The sequence below is a fragment of the Diplotaxodon limnothrissa genome, linkage group LG4 (assembly GCF_057381915.1).
Source record: "Diplotaxodon limnothrissa isolate DT_005_m linkage group LG4, D_limnothrissa_male_GT1.1, whole genome shotgun sequence".
Taxonomy (NCBI): Eukaryota; Metazoa; Chordata; class Actinopteri; order Cichliformes; family Cichlidae; genus Diplotaxodon; species Diplotaxodon limnothrissa.
The window spans coordinates 30,863,449-30,883,814 of record NC_140599.1 but is presented as its reverse complement, the minus strand read 5'-3'; the positions used below and the strand labels follow the sequence as shown (position 1 = coordinate 30,883,814).

Below are 20,366 nucleotides of genomic sequence, written 5' to 3'. Positions count from 1 at the left end.
CCTGAGCCAACGAAGAGTCTGACAAATCAGTTTCTGCAGCTTCACGTCTTGCTTGAGCCCTGGTGAGAACACAAGCAGGAAAAACAGATGGAAAACAGGTTGCTAGGTCGTTGCTCTTCAAGTTTGATTCTAGATCATTTGTTACTTCGGGAACAGGTTGCACTTTTCCACCAGCAATATCATTTCCCAAAATAAACTGCACCCCTTTTATGGGAAGTGAGGGGCGTACTGCCACAGAGAAGATGCCATTAACCAACTTTGATTTGATGTGTACATAATGCAAAGGAGCTTCAACATAGCCCATTTCAACTCCTTGAATCAGAATGCTACCATGACAAGAGGAATGGTCACTCAAGGGTAATACATCAGATAAAATCACAGATCGTGACCCTCCCGTATCTCTGAGTATTTGAATGGGTTTTTCATCCTCAGGCTTCCCAGTCAATGACATAGTGCCATCTAAGGGAAAGGGTTTGAAGCAGGGATCAACTCCTTCACTTTGGTCCCCTCTCTCAGCACGAATGGTTTTAATTAAACCTACTCCTTTTGGTGACTGGTTCTTGCGCTTCAAAGCGGGACATTCAACAACAACATGACCAAGTTTATGACAATAGAAACATTCCCTTTCAGTCCTTGGAGCAAAAGTCTGTCGTGGGCTTGAAGGATCCTTTCGTGGGGGAGGTTCTCTGGTGGTAACTTCACGTTTCTGCACAAAAACAGTTTTATGAGTGAGCACAAATTCATCAGCTATCACAGCTGCTTCTTTCAAAGTGGAAACCTTCTGTTCATTAAGGTGTACAACAATGCGTTCTGGCAGGCCATTTTTGAACTCTTCCAGCAGTATCAGTTCACGTAAGGAGTTGTAGTCAGGAACTTTACTTGCTGTTATCCATCTATCAAAAAGAGTAGCTTTTTCACGAGCAAACTCTACAAAAGTCTGATTTGCTGTTCTTTTGTGATTGTGAAAGCGTTGCCTATACGCTTCGGGAACAAGTTCATAAGCAGCAAGGATAGCAGACTTCACTACATCATATTTCAAACTTTCTTCCAAAGACAAAGCAGAACAGACTTCTTGTGCTTTGCCTACCAATTTGCACTGAAGAAGCAATGGCCAAACTTCTCTCGGCCAGTGCAATGACGCCGCAACACGTTCAAACACATTGAAATATGTATCAACTTCTGATTCACGAAATGGAGGTACCAACACAATGTTTTTACTCACATTGAAACCACCTGGGTTTACATGGGAGGAGGTTGTTTCATCAACAGATGAATTTGCAGAACTAGGTTGAGTAGTAGTACTTCTTGAAGTCTGTGCCTGTAACTCCAACTGACGCAGTCTGACCTCCCTTTCAATCTGCAACTCCAGCTCCAACCTTTTCAGCTTTAACACCTTTTCTGTCTCTGTTTCCAACTCCAACCTGCAAAGTTCCAACTCTGCCTGACGAGCTTGGGCTTTATCCTGAGCCTCCAATTGTAATTTAGCCAAACGTACCTTGAGTAATACTTGTCTTGAACGAGGAGAAGATGGAGTAGCAAAAGAAGGTGAGCCATTAGTGCTTAACTTTTCCACCGTTTGTTGCTCCCCAGCAGCAGGGTTTTGCCCTTCTTCCTTTAACACAGCAGGCTTCACTCCTTCATTAGGGGACCTGTCAAGAGGAACTGGCAAACGAGGTGATTTAGAAACAGGAAGCAGGCCTTCTTCTACAAGTTTGTTTGAAACAGCAGTTTTCAAGTCCTCTTTCACCATTTGCCTTGATACATTTAACTCAAAGTGTGCTGCTAGAGCAAACAAATCATGTTTTCTACACACATTTAGCTCCTCCCAAGAAGGATTACTCAGAAATGCACTCAAAGTGAAAACACCAGTTGCCATACTAACTACCTCTGCCAAATACACCAGCAGAAACAAACTCCAAACCTTCACCATCCACAAATGGATTAACCAGGACTTTTATCCCAGACGAACCGCCAATTTATGTTACGTCCCCTGGCTAGTCTAGGGGGTTGGCCAAGGCCAACATAACAAACAAAACATCCCTGACGTAGAAATAAAAGAAACTTACCTAACTCCAAAGAAACAAAATATACAACCTATAACCATAACCTACCTAACAACACATAAACAGGAGAAAACAGGGTGTCAAAACAAAAGGCAGCTCTCCCCTACAAGCAGTCTGAACATGAAACAACAATGCTCACACAAAATACAAAGGCATGCAAGCCTGCACAAGTATGGCAACCAAAATGGCCAGAGGGCACAGAAGCACAGCTCCACAGGCCTTAAGTAGTGCTCTGCTGATTACCAATTAGCCGGACTCTGCGCAACATCCAATCAGGACAGAGGAGGTGGAGCCTGGACAAAACAAAGGGTTAATAAGGAGAAGAGACATCCTCCTGGGGGATGTAACAAAGGTTAAAGTTACGTATGATGATTCTTGTATACTTTTATTTTAAGTAACAACTTAGAGCTTTAATTTATAGTGTGTTATTTTGAAAATAAGGTGAGCACCTCTAATTAACTGAGAAAATAATTTCATGGGACCTCAGAGGTTCGATGTCTTTGGGTTACACAGGTTTTATCAATTGTAATACACACGTTTGAACACCAGGGGGCGACAAACTCCACGAAGGAACATCAGCGCTTCAGGGAGCTGTTCTTTCAGCACCACAGCCTCTCACACAACACTCACACAACATCGCTGCGCTAATGCCGGACATTACTTACACAGGAGCCCGTAATTATAAAAAATAAATAATAATAAAATAATAATTGAATGTACCGCTGGGTTCATATCTTCAAGCACTCAATGTCAGCCAAGCCTCATTCACTCTCGCTACTAAGCATCATTAAAGAAAAATCGCGTAATCAGAGCGGGGATGTCTGCCTGTAGCCCCGTGCGCTGTAGCTGAAAAATCGAGGCTTTTAGTAACAAAGAACAAAACAACAAAAACGCGAGAAAAGTGACATTTAGAGTGGCTACTTCACAGAAGAGTGCGAGAGCTGCAACGATTGGATCGGGCGATAATCATCACAATAAAGCCATTAAATGCGTAAATTCCTACATGTGTGCACAAATGCAACCCACCATTCAAGAAGAGAGAGAAAGCGAGGGGGGAGAGAGAGTCCACCATCGCAACACCCCCTCCTTCCGTCCCCTCCACCACTCACAGAAACGGAATTAAAAAATCTTTAATATCTTTCCAGCAACTGGCCTCCATTGCTGCAGCGCTGAGCGCGCGCACACACGCCGACACTGTGGGCCTTTAAAGCGTCGCCAGAGCGGAAGGAGGAAAGTGACCCTCCGATTCAAGAGCGGCTTCTTTACACTGAAGGAAAAAGGGGGGAAACGGCTGGAGTGGATATGTTGAATGTATAGCGCTGCTCACATTGACATCGTGACAACACCAGCGCTGTCCGTGGATCTGTGCGAGTCGCTCTCCTGATTGTGTAATATCATTTTTTCACCCCCTTCCTGCAAAAGCGGCCGAACCTGCACCCGAGAGCGCAGGAGAGAGAGCAGCGGCAGAAGCAGCAGCAGAAGAAGAAGAAGAAGAAGAGGAGGAGGAGGAGGCGAGAGCAGGGGGATCACAGCCTTCATCAGAATTTATTTTTTCTTGTTATTACATGGCGCAAGGGCTATACAAACGGGACCGTCCTGGGTGTGATACTGCCACGGTGAATTTGGATATCCACGCAGCAGCAGCACCACCATCCTCCTCCATCCGCCGAAGAAGCACCGTGGGTTGCGACGGCGCCCACACCGACTCCTCATCCTCCTCCTGCCGGCTCCATGTCGAGTGATGGTCGGCTTGCCTTGCTGGATGCTCCCCGCTCTCTCCGGATCGTCGACCACCGAACCTCCTCTGACCGCAGACCCCCATTTTCGGCGGAAACCTTCCCAGAGCTATAGGGCTACATATGGAAACTGGGGATCAAAATTTTAGGAAAAAGGAAAATCTAAGCGGTTAATTTATTTTTTTTAACTAATTTATTACTATTTTTGTTAGGTTTCGATCTGGTTTTGAGCGTGTGTGTTTCTTTGCGCCGGCTAATGAATTAATTTAGTCGTTGAGCCTTGATTTCCTCATTCCACCGGGTTGATTTGTGAGAAGACAGATTTGCTTTTAACCTCACAATAGGCTGTTATAAAACACGCAGGGAATCGCTTTTATTTCCTCTCGACAGGACTCGAATCGGTCCGTTTGTTTACTCTTCGCTGTCACCACTAATATGACAGATTTAGATTTTGTCCTTCGTTTCCTTCCCCAGTTTATTTTTACTAATAAAAGCCACTAGAATAATACTATTAATAACAACAATAGTCTTTAGAATAGCTCTCTTTCTGAATACTTACTAGTAAACGTAATGTTATAGCCTTTGACTAAAGCAACTTGTTGTAACAGACGTATTGAACTGTTGTACTTCAAACCTGCCATTACTCCAACACCGCACCCCCCACCCACCCAGCCGTCTCTTTGCTCCATTTGAGCTCGTGTAAATTCAGCTCAGTGCTTATAGCTGTGATCTCTACAAGTCAACGAACAGGTTGTACAAAATCAGCCTTGCTTGTCTTTTTAGGCTCCTCTTAGTTACCCCGGGCTTTAATTAACCAGTCATAGATCTGTGTTAATAATCACATTTGTAGCTTTTGTTTTCTTGCTGCAAGTGGCTCCAGTGCTGGGCTCCATCTGCAGCTCCAGGCCTGCTGAGGTGCTGTCATCCTCTGCATACCTAATTTTTCCACACATCTTTTTGGGTGTGAAAGTTAAAACAAACAGAGAGGAGAGACTTCACCGCCTCTTCCTCTCTCCCCCTTCTCTCTGCCATAGTTAGTTTTTTCTCTTGTTTTGGTCCTCACCCAAACGCAACCATAAGGTTCCTACCGCATCCTCCGCCTCCTTCTTCCCTCTCCTTCCGCTCGAGTATATCCCGTTTTTTCGGTTTGATTTGGTCCCGCAAATTTTCAAATATTTACTTCCTATACATCAAGAGGAAAGGGGGTCCCCCTTTCATGGAATGCGGAAACATGGGTCTGTTCGACCGCGGAGTCCAGATGCTGCTGACCACGGTGGGCGCCTTCGCGGCCTTCAGCCTCATGACCATCGCGGTCGGCACGGACTACTGGCTGTACTCCCGCGGCGTCTGCAGGACCAAGTCCATGAGCGAGAACGAGACCAGCAAGAAGAACGAGGAGGTGATGACCCACTCGGGCCTGTGGAGGACGTGTTGCTTGGAAGGTAAGAGGAAAGTCGGTTCTTCTGTGGTGCTGTAGTGCAACATAAACTTTTCCAACGTGTTCATTTGCGTGCGTTTGAAGCCGCCCGCCCGAGAGGCCTCAGCACTGCCACGACACAAGTGTACTGTGGGAGGGGAACCTATTCTCTCTCTTTTTCTATGCTACTCAATGTAAATGAGATCCACTGCAGAGTTTCCCTGCAAAGGGTGTTTAAATGTGTGTCAAAAGCCAAACGATCTCTTAGGATACTGAATACGTCACTGACCTTCTTGGTGCCTCAAATGATACAATCTGATAGAAGGAAAGTAAAAATGCAACATGTGACCTGGCTGCTGCTTATGAGCTTATATGTGTTCTGCATTTATGGGGAAGGAGATTTCTACCTTATACCAAACAAATCAACGTGCTGTAAAGATCTGACACCATCATTTAGGTTTCATGTTCTAAATCTGTTTGAAATGAACTTCACTTTTTAGCACTTAGTTATGTTTTGTTGAAAAAGAAACAAAGAAATTTCACTTTTAGCCGAAATGACAAGTCCATTTTCCAGCAGGGTGAAACAGGTTTCTGTGAGGAAAACCCAAAGGACTACACGGATGTGCAGCTAATAGATGAGAACAATTCGGATTAGAATGAGTTTTTCTGAATTTGTGGATGGTTTCAGTTTTCATCTTTTTCATGAACAAACCAAAACTTATATCAGTAGAAATGGCATCTGCATCTTGCAATGGATCACAAGGTCAAGAAAAGTTAGCATGGATCCCAAAAAGTAGGCTTTCCACATAAATTCTGTCTAAAACTAATGTAACTCATTAAATCTCAGCAGTTTTGAGCTTTGGAAGAAACTGTTGTAACTTTTACCTGGTGTAAAATAAGCCCTTATATAAAAATCACGAAACTGAATTGCTGCACTTCAACGGTTAATTTTGGTGTTTAGCTCCTGCAGGCAGGCTGAATCAGGTTTCCGGTTGCATAAAAGTCACCCACACCAGTCTGGAATTGTTTATTCAGTCCGGCTTTAGAGTTTAAATAATAAATTAACAACACATTCACAGGCTGTAGGTGGAGATGAACCTTCATCATATATCACCCTGATATATTGGCATGCCAATAAGCTGGTCTAACCCTAATTAAAGGAAGCTGCAGGAGATCTGTACCTTTAAAGAGGATGTGACACCGGGGCAGCACGTTGGACAGAGCGTGAGGACCCAAAAGTCGAGATGCAGTCACATCTGTCAGCAGGCCTGACCTGCCTGACAACCCTGATGATGGCAGAGCTACCTTCGACCTCCCTGTGCCCGGTACTTTCTGAGATGTCAAACTGCCTCACGTCCTGAGTGCAGGTTTTCAGACGACCTCGAGTGTCTGCCCTGTCAGACGGCGGCGGCGTGTTTCCTGTCATGCCCCGGTGGAGGCGGTCGGTGCTGACTTGGAGTGAGGTGCTGTAACCTTGTGAGGGCACAGAGCGTTACAAATCTGTTCATCGTCTTAGCTGTGAGCCCCTGAAAGGCCTCAGTGGCTGACTTCATGCTCTTCTGCCCCCTGTGATAAGCAGCACCCTCTGTTCAAAGTTTAAGAAGAAGAAACATTTAAAGCCGCTATAATGAATATCTTTAAAATAACTATGATAAAATAGCAGTGCGAAAGAGGTCGCTTGTGGAGTAGGGATGAATTATTGACCAAATCTACAGCTTTCCTTGGCTTACAGAGCTTTAAGGAGAGTTTAAGGTCATTATTTAACTGTGGAGGCAGTGCACCTCCCTCTTTGATTTCTGCTCACTATGAAACAGCAGGTTGTAAGAGACTAAACAGAGGGCGAAGGTGGAGGAGACCAAAAACAGACCAAAAAACAGGAGTGGAAATTGAAAATTTATTAGCTGGATACAAACTCAGATCCAAGTGATTTGGAGCTGGATGTGAAAATAAGAATCTTTTTGTCAACATCCAGTTAAAGACTGATAATATATTTAAAGAAAAAACAAATATGTTGCCACTTCAAATGTTTAGACACAAAAATGACATTTAAATGATGTGTGAAACAATGTGCTTTTGCTTTAAAATGAAAAAATATATATATATAAGATTTGTCATGTTTAAAAATTCTCCCTAGTTGTGTAAAATTGACATTTCTTTCATTTTTAGTAATCATGACAGGAACAAATTAGGAAGTCAGGGGACACTGCTATAATGCCACAGAGTCCCTGTAGGGAGGAGGTTGGGGTGAATGAATATCCGAACAAAACATTTAAATTAAATATGGCTGAACGTTTCCTGGTTTAAAACTATTGTAGAGTGCCTTGAGGCCATCATTGTTGTGATTTGGCACTGAATTTTAGATGCCAGTCAGTTGAACATACTGAACGTTTCCTTGTTGAGTCTGATGATTTGCTGCTTTTTTGTCATAACTATTAAAGTCTGAATATAAAAGCAAATTAACAAGTATTTTATGCTTTTTCAGCAATTTCAAGGCAAAACTCTAAATAACCTGGAGCACAAAAATAATCATTAATTGCAGGTCTGCTAAAAAAAAAATAGACATGCCCGATATGCAACAACGGAAATATGTCACTCTGAAAATGAAACGTAAGGTAAAGAACAAGGAGTGTAATGGTATTCAAGTCATGCTGCTGTTCCTGTTAATGAGATTCAATACATTTACCCTTAAAAACACCTTTATTTGGTGCACAGCCCTTCTTCCGATCACAGCATTGACACCTCAGCTGTTCCCGAGAAGCTGCTCAGGTGCTGGGATCAGAAAGCTGCGGTCTCACCAACACAGCTCGAGATGTGAGGCAAAAGAGCTCAGCTGGCCTTCACCTGATAAATAAGAGGAATAACACTAAACACTGATACAGTGATTATATTAGTCGACATAGGATCACAGTTACAGCTGGAGTGTAATTGTGACAGTGACTGGCTTTTATCCCTGCCAGGCCATTATTTAATTGGCAAACAGAACAGCACGGAGTCAAGATGAGAGCAAAAAACATCACACTTAGACTCGCTGTGCGCGCATGTGTGTGTGTGTTCCTTTTGCATTAGCACAATGTGCTTCTTCCTTTGAATCCAGGATCAAAATGGCAGGAAATAAACCCAGATTTGTCATTTGTGATTCATGAATGATCCCCGGCCCAGAAGAGGCAGGGGAGTGGAAAAATGGGGCCACTGCATTTACTCAGCGGGGTCAGATTCATTTAAATTCTAATTCAAATGACTTCCTGCTCAGGAAATTGGGTCTTAAAAAGCGAGTACATTTAATTATAGGTAGTTTGAGCAATTTTATACCAAAAATTGTGAGGGGGAAATTGAAAAATAGGAAAATATAGAGCGGATGCAGCTGGAGAGAGGCAGCGATAAGCACCAAACCCTGCCTTGTTTCAGCACATAGAGAGTCAGGAGGAGAGATATCAAGTTTACATTTCAGATGTTAATTAGGCTTCAATTTGTAGCTCCGCTCTATTAAATCAAAGTGCCAAGACGGATAGTATTCACGGTTCCCCGGTTCCTCTAAAGTGAGCTGGTGATCAGGCAGCGGCTGAGGCTGCAAATAGTTGAAGTGGTCGCTCCATCCTCCTCGCAGCAGTGAATGCAGACTGTGTGTTTGGCAGCTCGGTATCCCACACATTCTGCTTACTGAGTGTACGCAGGTAGGCGACCGTTTGTGTTTGTATAACAGCTACAGAAGAAGAGAACCTGTGAAAAAGCAAAATGGGAATACCCACACTGGGTGCACCTCGACCTCTGCTCCGCTCACTGCTTGTCAGAGAAACAGAAAAATCTTTCTCCTGTGGATCTACAGAAAACTGATCATTTACTTTCCCTCAGTATAAAACCGTGCAAGTGTGCTTTGGAGGTTTGCGCTGGGTAAAACACAGAATATCTCGTATTGATTTAGCAGATGTTCACTTTTCCTTTCTAAAGCTGAAATAACTGATCAGTCAACGCTGTTTGTTGCACATTTTAGGATTTGCTGCTTTTCTTTCTCAGAAATTGATTTGAACTGTTGTTTCAACAAATCGGCTTTATATGAAAATTGAAAAAATGTCACAACTTTCTCTCAGTGAGCAAAAGTGACACCAAAATGAGGCAGAAATGGAAGCTGCCATCTTGCACTGATGACTGGAAGACATTGTTCAGACTTTGGTGGGTTCAGGGGCATTTAAAGAAATGCAGTTATAACAGGATGCCATATGTGATTTTCCATCACTAAATCTTTCTCAAAAACAACAGCAAGTTGTGCAACAGCATTTAAAATGATTTTTTTTTTATTTCTGGAGGAACTAATTTTTCCGTTTATTATGACACCGCATAATTTGCATCCAGAGCTTTTGCAGTAGCAACTTGGGACGCATTGAGCTAAGAGTGACGGAAAGCGGTTATTGCTAATAGTTTTCTAGATGCTGGCATTTACTGAGTTTTACAATATCTATAAAATAAATGTATATATAAATCTATAAACATTTCTATAAAACTGTTACTTTTTAGGTCACATGTGTTGTGAAGGTTTTGTGTTGTTGGTTTAAAGCTTTGACTTTTGTGTTGGCTTTAGTTCAGGATTCCTCTTTTGGTGTATTCATCACTGAGTTTGAGTTTGTGCAGCATTATCTGAGCACTGGTTTCTGTTTAGGCTCATGCCTCTAGTTTTCAGCTGTACCTCCCTCCCTTAGTTGCATCTTTGTGGTGCAGTGTTTCTTTGAGTCAGTCTTGTTAAGTGTGAGTTTTCTTGTTTCTGTGTTTAGTCGTGTGTATTTTGCTTCAGTATTTTTGGCTTCCTGTACTACTTTTCTTTTCTTGGATGTTTTGTTTTGGTTTTAACTTCTTGCCTGTCTGATCGTGCTGATTACATCCACCTGTGTCTTGTTCTCCTCCTGTTTCTGATCCTGTCTGTTGTCCTCTTTGGTTTTGTCCCTTCAGTTTCTTTGTTCCTTATCACTGTTCCCACCAATGGGTCTGTACTTCCGTTTGGAATTGCTCACCTTTGGATTCTGTTTTTTGTACTTAACTTTGACTGTGTGGCTTTACTTACTGCTTGAATAAAACCTTTCTTTTATGAATTTGGATTCACCTTTAAACTGACTCTGAACAACGTAAAGTTCAAGAGGCTGAGGGCAAAGCCTCAAAACCACATCTGCAGGCTCTATTTCACTACTGCTCACAAGCATTTATGTCAGCCTTACTTACAAATGATCTCATCATATCAGCAACGTGATGTGATCATGGTGTATCTTCATAGTTAATGCTTTATATTTTGGACCTAATATCATTTGAGTAAATAAATAGATTGGTAATCAATAAGTAAGGCAAATTTAGTCAAATCGTGCCGGTGCATTTATCAATATGCAGGCTGAGTTTTTCATCATGTGGCCAACAATTTCTCAAACATGTCTGCAGGTAGAAGAATTTTGTGTGTTTCTGTGCTTTTGCAAGAACATGCACATAATACAAAACTTTATGCCTCAGATATAGGACCCTTATTGTCAACTGCAAAATTCCTCATGGATATGACTAAAGTTCAAACGGAATGCGTCACTCTGTTCAAAGCTCTCTGGGGATGGATCACTTGCTGTCACATTCCTGAGATGTGATTGGTTCCAGGGACATCAGATGATTTCTGTTGGACCCCCTGAGGAGATCGTTTTAACTGGAACAATGTCATAATCAGCCAGCACATTACAGCACAGTTACCAGTTATGTCATCGCACGGATAACACAAGCTGCAACGAAGAGTAATAATTGATCAGTTGTTTTAGCATCTAACTCTTTTTTTTAAGCAAACCGTCACTTTTTCCATCTTTCCTATTCAATAAATCAACTGCTTTCATGCTTTTAGGATAAAGCAGCTCTAGAAACAGGACCATCATCATGCTTCAGGAGGTTTCTAGGACTAAAAAGTGCCTTTGATGGCTTTATTTTGAGAGAAACATCCGATTCTTTTATGCACTGCAAGTCTAGAAAACTTTCAGTATTAGTGTGAAAATACTAATCTGAAAAATACTAAGTACTATTTCTTAATATAGCTCTTGATCACTTAAATGAAAACACATTAACGTGGCACAATTTTAGGAGTTTCCTTGAAAAGGTTTAAATTTTTATTTATTCTGTGTCCGTCTTCCTTCAGTTTTTTGATCCTCTTGTCAAATGTTTTATTAGTTTAGGTGAACCTGGGGCTTTAATCAGTCCACACTGAACAGTGGCTTAATTTTCTTTTTAGTTGTTTGATTTTATCTAGACATTACTTTAGTTCTTTTTGGTCCTTTGCCATTCAGCCTTAAACCAGCATTAAAAGTCCAGTGACTGCGGTTCCACATACACACAGATGTGGTTGCACACAGTGTGGGTGCAGAGAGAGATTCAGCTGGTGAAGCATGAACGGTGCAGAGTAAACATGTGTGATGCGGATGAATTGGTCCCTGGAGGCCGCCGCTCCTCCGTCCTATCTGGGACGTCTGTAAAAAAGCCGCCTCTGCTCCTCCCTCCTCGTGCACGTCGCTCGTAATCTGAGGCATTCGTCTTCATTACAGCGCCACCCTCAGGCTCTACCGTGGCTTCAGGATGAGGACACAGTTTAGGAAGAGACGTTGGAGAGAAATGGTGCACTTCATGATGAAAGAGGGCCACATTTTTCTTTTGTGCCTGGACCTAAAGCAGTGAGACTAATCTAAGTCTTTCTAGCTGTGTCCAAACCACAAAAGCTAAAATACAATAACTAACTAAGCTGTGAAAGTTTTTTCACTTAGTGTTCGCTTCTTCCAGGGTTTACACCGCCTCTCGCCCTTTGAGAGCTGGCACACACTCCAACCTGCTACAACCCTTAAACTGGATAAGCAGAAGAGAATGGTGGGATGGATGGATGGATGCTTTTTCATCTAATCATTTGACCTATGATTTATGAAATTTCAAAGAAATACCCTTTATATTCTAAAGTCCCAGTTGGTGTCCTTAAATTTCCTGTTTTGTCTGAATCACAGTCCAAATCCAAAAGAGATCAGGTTCATTCTTGTTGCATAATGTTGCAGGTAAAGAAAATATATTTAGAATATTTGTAGCATTTTTAAACAAGACTTTGAACCTATGTTGTTTGTGAGTCTGTACATGCTCGCAACATTAATATCTTTAGCAGGTAAAATATCAACCTGTTCATCATTCTAGCACAGCCTATGTTGAACCTATATTATCAGGGAAACATAAATATGTTTCACAAAAGCGTTTTTGTGCCAATTCACCCAGCATCTGTTGAGATCAAGTAGCATCCTCTGGGGATGAAGGCCATCGCAGAGGTGCAAAAAAACTGCTGTTGAGGCTGGCTCCGAAAGAGAGTCATCCCTAAAGACCGTGTTAAAATGTCCAACTTTATAGCAGAGATATGCATGTGTACAAAAACAGGGCATTTTTTTGTTATGTTGTTCTTCATGGCGGCTGTGTGGGGGCAATTTCTTTAAATTCACTGATACAGGCAGCTGTAGAGTATAGCTGCTGGCTAGGCTTCAACTGAACTTCAGTTTAACACACACTTTGCTAACATGTTAGCTACTAACAGTCAATCCAAAAATGATCACATCTGTCTGCAGAAAAGCACCAGAGCAACATCTGTAAAACCAGGTTAGCCATAAAGGTATGCAGAGTTATCAAATCAGGGAGGTGACATTTTTACAGCCGCTTATAGTCGAGGCATCAACCAACTGATCTCCGTCATGGGTTATTAAAATGTATCCAGTGGCTGATCATTCAAATGGGTGCATATTAAGTTGGCTGTGGCTGAAATGGTAGAGAAGGGCATCCTCTGATCACAGAGTTTATTGTTCTATCATCCCCAAGTGTAAAATTGGCCCTTAAATATCTGTGCTGCCAGATGTGTATGCGCTCGTGTGTACTCATATTGCTAAGGTGCTACATATATACTACCCAGCATGCTTGAATTTTGTGCTGCTACTCAGGTTTTTTTCATAAGGGCTCTAAAGAGTCAAAGGCAACATGTGGGTGTGTCTTTTTGTTGTTATGTTAAGAGGTGACGTACTATAGGAGACTTACACAGCTCCTGTCCATCACCCCAGATCACAGTTCACGATTCCTGCCTCATGATTTTATGTATTTGTATGTGGGAGTATCTGTGTACTGCACATTGGTGCATCTGAAAACACATGTGGGAGTCATTTCTGTGCATATTGTGCATGTTTGAATAGTGATGTTTGTGCTCAGTGCATAACAGAGAGGCAGGATGAGATAAAAGAAGATAGCAGTGCAGAGTGGCAGAAAAGAGCAGGATTAGTCTCATAGTCCAATCAGATAAGGATTACCCAGCTGGAGCATGCCCACCCAGGCTAATGCTCTGGCCCTAAAGTGGCATTACACTGTATTATGACACCGATCCCCTGTACGTACAGCTGCATGGGACGGATTACAGTTACAAGTCGAGGGCAGCGTAGATGGAAGCGAATACGGCCACTTGTTGGAGTAAAAACTGAGCCCCCTCTCCTCCGACAGTATCGCTGCTCTGGGCTGCCTCCCCCCTTCATCTGATAACACACTGTGTAAAGTGACTGAGCTCTATTGCACTGCACTGTCAATGCTGTGCAGCCGGCGATGGATGGGCTTCATTTTGCCCTCACCGGAGCTCCGCTGAGACAGCACACAGTCACTGACGAACATGACTATTTTATTGGTCTTCACCTTGCCCTCTTTATTGCCCACTAAGGCCAAATTACAGACCAGACATTATCAGATTAAGCCCGGGCTGCAGACAGTCTAAGAACAGTGCAGAACTCTGGCCTTTGGCTGTGATGCCGTTAAGGCTGTCGTTTATAATTCTCACGGCTACAACCAACAGACTCAGATATCAGTGTAGAGTTTATTGATTACGTGTCTGGTTGAGATCATTAGACAAATATAGTCTGTCTTCAGTTTATATTAAACCTGATGTCTTTATCTTTTGTTTCAGATTGCTTTAAGTCTGCTTGGTTTGTCCTTACTTCTGGGACCAACATTTTTAAGTTTGCTTTACTCCCGGGGTCAAAAACTCATAACAGTGCAACAACTTAACAGAAAATAGGCCCAAAATGGGATCCAAATAAACACAAAGTAGCATCCAGAGAAGTTTTCTTCCAAACAACATTTGGAACAGAGTCTTGTTGCTAGCAGCGGTCCTTTAACTCTTTGCACCATGGAGGTCACTGCACCGAGACCAGACTGATGAGAATTAAAGAGGCTGCCTATTACTACTAAGAAATTGTTCTCCAGCGAATGAACCCTTGTACACTTGTAAGACTTTTGTTTGTTTTTTTTTTTGATTGGATATATTTGCCTTATTTAGTAATTAAAAAGAATTCCTGATTTGCAGGTATTAATAATGAATATTTAAGGTGGTATTTTAGCTGTCAAGTACTTTGTCACAGTTATGTAAAGGAGCTGTGTTATCACTTACCTGTCACTTACCTTTCCAGAAAGTCTTTGATATAGCACCAGAACCAGCTCTTCACCTGCTGCAGGTTCTGGTTAGAGCAACCGTCTAGCATGCAACTCCAGAGCAGAATAAACACTTCAATCCACAGCTGTAGTCTGAGATGATGGATTTCAAGTTCAGCTGAGTGACTGTGTGGAGAGGGTGCTCAATGATTGAAGGCTGCCACAATCGACTGTGGTCAGCGAGACACCCAGCAGGGAAACACAACACAGCAAAGGCGTGGACAGAGTGTGGCAAATCAGTTTCAATCACTGTCCTGGACCAACGAAGGAAAGCTGTAAATAAATAACGCTAACACGAGCAGCCAATTATACTTTGGCAGCAGACAGACAAAGTTTGGTAAACACTGTCCCCGCCTCACCCTACTGCCTGAACTCTTTCTGCACTGACTCCACTCACAAGTTCTCCTTCTTCATGGAGGTGAACACTGCATCTGTCCATGTTTTGTTAACCAAGAGAAGAAAACCCATAAACATAACCACACACAAAGCATTTCGATAGCTTAACACTTGTAGGGAAGTTTTATTGCATTTACAGTGCTGAAAATACGCAAGCCAACTTAGTCTTATGTATAATCTGCTATCATATAAACTGTATGTAACACAGTATTGTGACATATTTCTGTTGTGCTTTGGAGATCCAAAGCACAAAATACAATCGTAAAATAGAAAAAACTGAATTTTACGTGCTAGAAACAGTAAATAACTCATATGTTATAAATATTAATTTTGTGAAATACAAAACAAATTGAAAACAAATGTATTGAATAAATAAGTAATGGGTTAAAAGTAAGTTAAGCAATTTCTAAGAATGAACAAAATGTGGTTAGACTGATGTTTAAAGCTACATTTTAGACACCTTAATTTTAAAAAGCTAGCTTAAAAAATACATTTCCTTCCCAGTAAATCAAAGTTTGAAAAAGCATTAGTGCTGAACAATGATAGAACCAAACACATCCATCATCAGTCTTATTATTAGCCATGTCGATCATTACATATCCCCTCTCATTCTCAGACAGATCCCTCGTAATGAGAAAAACATTTATCCTGAATTATGGCAATCTCGATTGAACCACGGAGGTTTAAAGCACACAGCAGACATCATTCTGATTCCCTCCTTGTACATTAATAGTGATGGCTCTTTGTGAAGCTGCATTCGGCTGTCCTGATGAAGTCTCTGAGATTAGATGGACAGCCAGAGGAGTGTGATGGCACGGTAATTGGTTTAGTGTATGATTAATGCCTTGGATGGCTTTGATCAATGAGAGAGGGGCTGTAAACTTCGGTAGCACTCTCCCATAAATGCTGTCGCCCTCTTTGCATGGAGATGCCCCCCACCCACCCGTACTCCAGATATGCGCTTTAGCTACAAATTAGGAAAAAAGTCAACTACAAAGCATTAATGACGGGACATGCTTTGAGGAGGAGAAACATCAGTTATTAACCGCTCTGACCCCCAACACCTCCTCGTCCTCACAGCCAGAAGGGCTGCATGTGTGTTTCTGTGTGTTGTTGCCACGTGATATTTTTTAGCTGCAGTTGGTCCTGTTGGGTGGGGTCTATCTTTATCCTACATGACCAGAGAACAAATCGATATGAAACATACCCAGGGCCAATCTTTGTGTAAGCAAACTGTGTGGCACCACAACTGTGGAACCACGACTGCTGGCCGTCTGCTCCTAACTCCACATATTTCCATGACAATTGGTAGGACATATGGATTCGAAACAGAAGCCACCTCAAATCTGTATTTTTAATAAAGATTCTGATCAACATCTGCTGGTGTAAGAATTGTACTGTTACCACAACATTGCATTGATATGCTCTCAGATTAAAAGCACTTTATGCAGAGATGCATAAAGAACTGCTGATTATAATCCTTTAAGCTTCCCAATGACGATGACAATGATGAAGGTGGATGAGTAATAATAATGTGGCTTGAAATATCTCTGTGAACATTTAAAAACAACCAGGCAGTGTTTCAAACTCTAAGTAAAAACTTTAAATTCTGGGAATTTATTTCAGTGTGAGATGAGAAAACTGATGTCATGCTCATGTGAGTGGAGCTTGCTTTTAGTCTCCAACAGCATCAAATACTAATGTTTTGTCAGATGTTCACAGAATCACAGAGAAACACTAAAGGTGAGCTTGGTGTGAGAGCTGTGATCCATCAGCTGCAGCAGCAGGGAAACAGATAGGGTGTTGCTTCCACCTCGTCATGTATGGATGCTTCTTTGGGACCCCCTGACTTTTAAACTCACCGGGTACCACTAAACATCATCTTTTAACATGCACGAGTACGGCTGCTCCCAAAGAATACATCCTGGTAAACAAACAACTGATTAAAATTTAAACAGGCTTTGTTGATTTTTCGAGCAACATGACCGTTGGTGATGTTCAGCATTGCCGTGTCCAGTGAATTAGGATAACTTGTGCGTATCACACTTTTCTAAACAAACAGCAGTATTTGACACACTGTAATGTGAAAGCATGAGTCAGTATGGTAAATATGACACTATTGCCATTTGTCAGCTAGCTTAGCTTAGCATAAATTCAAATTCAAATTCAAATTTTTATTTGTCACGTACACAGTCATACACAGTACGATATGTAGTGAAATGCTTGGACAACTGCTCGTGACCTAAAGAAAACAAAAAAGGAAAAGGCTATGAATACGATAGGAAATAAATATGAAAAATTAAAAAGGGTAAATTTAACTAGGAAGGAATAAAATATAAATTAAGGTTAAAAATGAAATAACTGTACAACACAAATTAGAATGAAGGGTAAATTTAACTGGGAAGAATAAGATAAAATATATAAATTAAAGTTGAAAATAAAATAACTGTACAACAAAATACACAATATAGAACTATATAAGAATGTATGAAGAAATCTAAATATAAATAAATATATACACAATAACAGCAGCTGTACAAGTATTAACCGGAAATGAAGAATATAGTGACCAGTGTTGTGCAAAACCAAAGTCCAGAAAGTCCAGTGTGTGTGTAAGAACTGTATGTGTGGGTCAGTACTGTGTGGTGGTGTGATTGAGAGACCGTAAACATTGGGTAAACATTGGGAAACTGGATATGTTCAAGGCAGCAAAATGACTCTGAATGCATCATAGCTTAATTTGTTTCTGCACAAGAGCTGCAAGGTAAAAGAAAGAGATATGTCTGACTAAGTGTTTGCAAAGCGCAACAGTTTCTTTTGCTAAGCTAAACTACCTGCCATTTGGCTCCAACTACAGATGTACACAAAAGATATCAAAATGTTTTCAGTTTGCAAAAAAATATTTGTGTTTTCATTTGCTGCAGCTTTTTAGAGTTGAATCTGTTTGCTTCAACTAATCATTGGGGGTTTTATGTGTCCATTTGGGTATGTTTTGGATATTTTAAGAGACATTATGCCAAAAATCCAACATTTAATATTGTGTTTTGGTGTCATAAACTGAATTTCTGTGGATTGCAGAGATTTTGAAGACAGGATAACATGAGTAAAAAGATTTTTTTTAAATTTTCCTTCCAAACAGAAAAACTCTGCAGTGTTTGGATATCGAGCACCAGCACAGTCAGACTTCTCAGCCATCATCGTTTATTTGATCTCAGCCGCTGTTTATTAAAGACATGTTATCCCCTTGAAAATGTAAAGTTTGCATGTTAAAGTGGCTTGAATAACCACTCGATTTTCAGTAGGATTGCACTCTGATTATGTAGAATTGATCCTCTTACATTGGAAGTGTAATTACCAGCAGGTCTATCTCTGACTCCATCGCAGTAGAGCTGCTCTCTGTTCCACCTCCTCGGCCATATCCTTAAGCTGTGGAAGCATCCCAAAGAGACCCTGTAGTAACTGATAATTAACTGCAGATACAATCCATTCATTTAAAGGAGGCACAATTCACTCTTTTTTCCTGCAATAGCACAGAGAAAGCAATCTTCCTTTTGATTAATTGGTGGTGTCCGTGGTGCAGTTCATTTGCAATCTATTACAGCGTATTTGCTTTGTGTCAGAACACAGCCCAAACACACTGCATCATCTCCGAGTTGGTTGAAGGTATGAAGCAGCGTTGGTCTGTTTGGAGGTTTTACCCCAGCTCAGTTTAGTACAGCCTGCTGATATTGATACTAATGTGATAACAATAACAATAGTGGCCATGACTGTGTAATGTAATTGTGTAATGGATATGCAGCATGAGGTAAGCATTCTGTTTTACCCACACTTGCACTGTAAGAGCTCATGTTCAAAGAAGTTCTCGTAAAGGTTTGGCAACTTCTTTACATGTACGTCGGCCTTTATGAGAATATTAGCATTCAGTTTAGTAGTTTTTAGTTCATTTAACTTTTTTAACTGTACAGCTCTACATCTGTATATCTTTATATGTCTATGTGAATAGCTAGACATGTAAATTATTATGATTTTTATCATTTTCATCATCTTTGACATGGAAATACCAAATATAAATTCCAAAAGTGTCTCTGATGCTCTCAGCTGAAGATTTGTTGATTCCTAATTTACTGTGAGTTTTGTACTGGCTAAAAAGAGTTCAATATGGACCCTTGAAATCTATCTTTTTCATAATTTGGCAAAAAAAAATTAATGTAGACTAATTTTTAAAAAATCACCCAAAGATTTTAAACAAGCGATTGAGACCAAAAACAATAAAAAATGCTTACAGAGGTCATAAATCGCTTGAACTGGGATATTCTGTATGATCTGGCAATTAGAAGAATGCAGGTTTAAGACACTTCTGAATAGGTATCACTTTGACCCCCAGATTTAAAAAGTAATTCATTTAGAAGATGTCACAATTAGTAGTCATGTTCACAAAAGACCCAAAGACAGACAAAGCTGAGACAGACAGGCAGGTGGATAAATAAAGGAGCTTTAGTCGGGAACTTATGGATTAACAGAAAGTGCTTCACAGTGTGGGAGGAAAAGCCGATAAACTAACAAAATCCAAAAGAACAAAACAAATGTAGGGAGCCAGTAGGAGAAAACAAGGGATGCCTCCCCAATAGGAGGATGATGAGACAGCAGGAGAACTCACAGACTGTATACACACCGGGAAGAAGACGCAGGTGAACTTTCAAAAGGATTTTTTTACTAATAAGAAACTATAACTAGATTCCTGTAAATGTTACGCTTTCTCGTATCACTGCAGTATAAAGTTTCTACTAGCTCTCCTGGAAAAGTAGCTGCTAAGATGCTGTGGTTAAAAGGAATCAAAGGAATCATGGTATACAAAGAAACAAAGCAGCACTAAAGAAAGCAGACAGAGATGTTCCCACCTCTGCAAAGCCCTCTTAACACCCAGTGGGAGAGCTGCTGACACCTCTGCGACTATCACAGAAGTCTTGGACTGAGGTGATGGGAGGTCTGGGTCAGAGGAGGACGTACGGAGGTAACGCCAGTAGGGCAGTGCATGACAGATGGAGGAGCGAACACAGGGCAAACAAAGAGGGCAAGGAGGAAGTAAAAAGACAACATGATGCAGTTTCATAAGGTTACACAGGCAGAGAGGGCAAAGATGATCCAGTCCAAGTGGCCCTGCATAGTATTCAAAGTGTATATACAAGGCTTTATAGTGTATTTAGATATCACATGTCTTTGGCATTTGACTGTGATTGATTTGTTTTCTGTGCAACAATGCAAAGAGACTAG

At 41.2% G+C, this 20,366-nt stretch overlaps 1 protein-coding gene across 1 annotated transcript in view; it reads left to right on the top strand.

The window, feature by feature from the left end:
• Window positions 1–5,015: 5,015 nt before the first annotated feature.
• Window positions 5,016–20,366, top strand: part of cacng2a (calcium channel, voltage-dependent, gamma subunit 2a) — a 78,008-nt gene continuing 62,657 nt past the window's right edge. Inside the window, exon 1 of the mRNA XM_085352864.1 lies at window positions 5,016–5,241. Coding sequence (XP_085208990.1) covers window positions 5,016–5,241 — 226 coding nt within the window. The remainder of the gene's footprint in view (window positions 5,242–20,366) is intronic.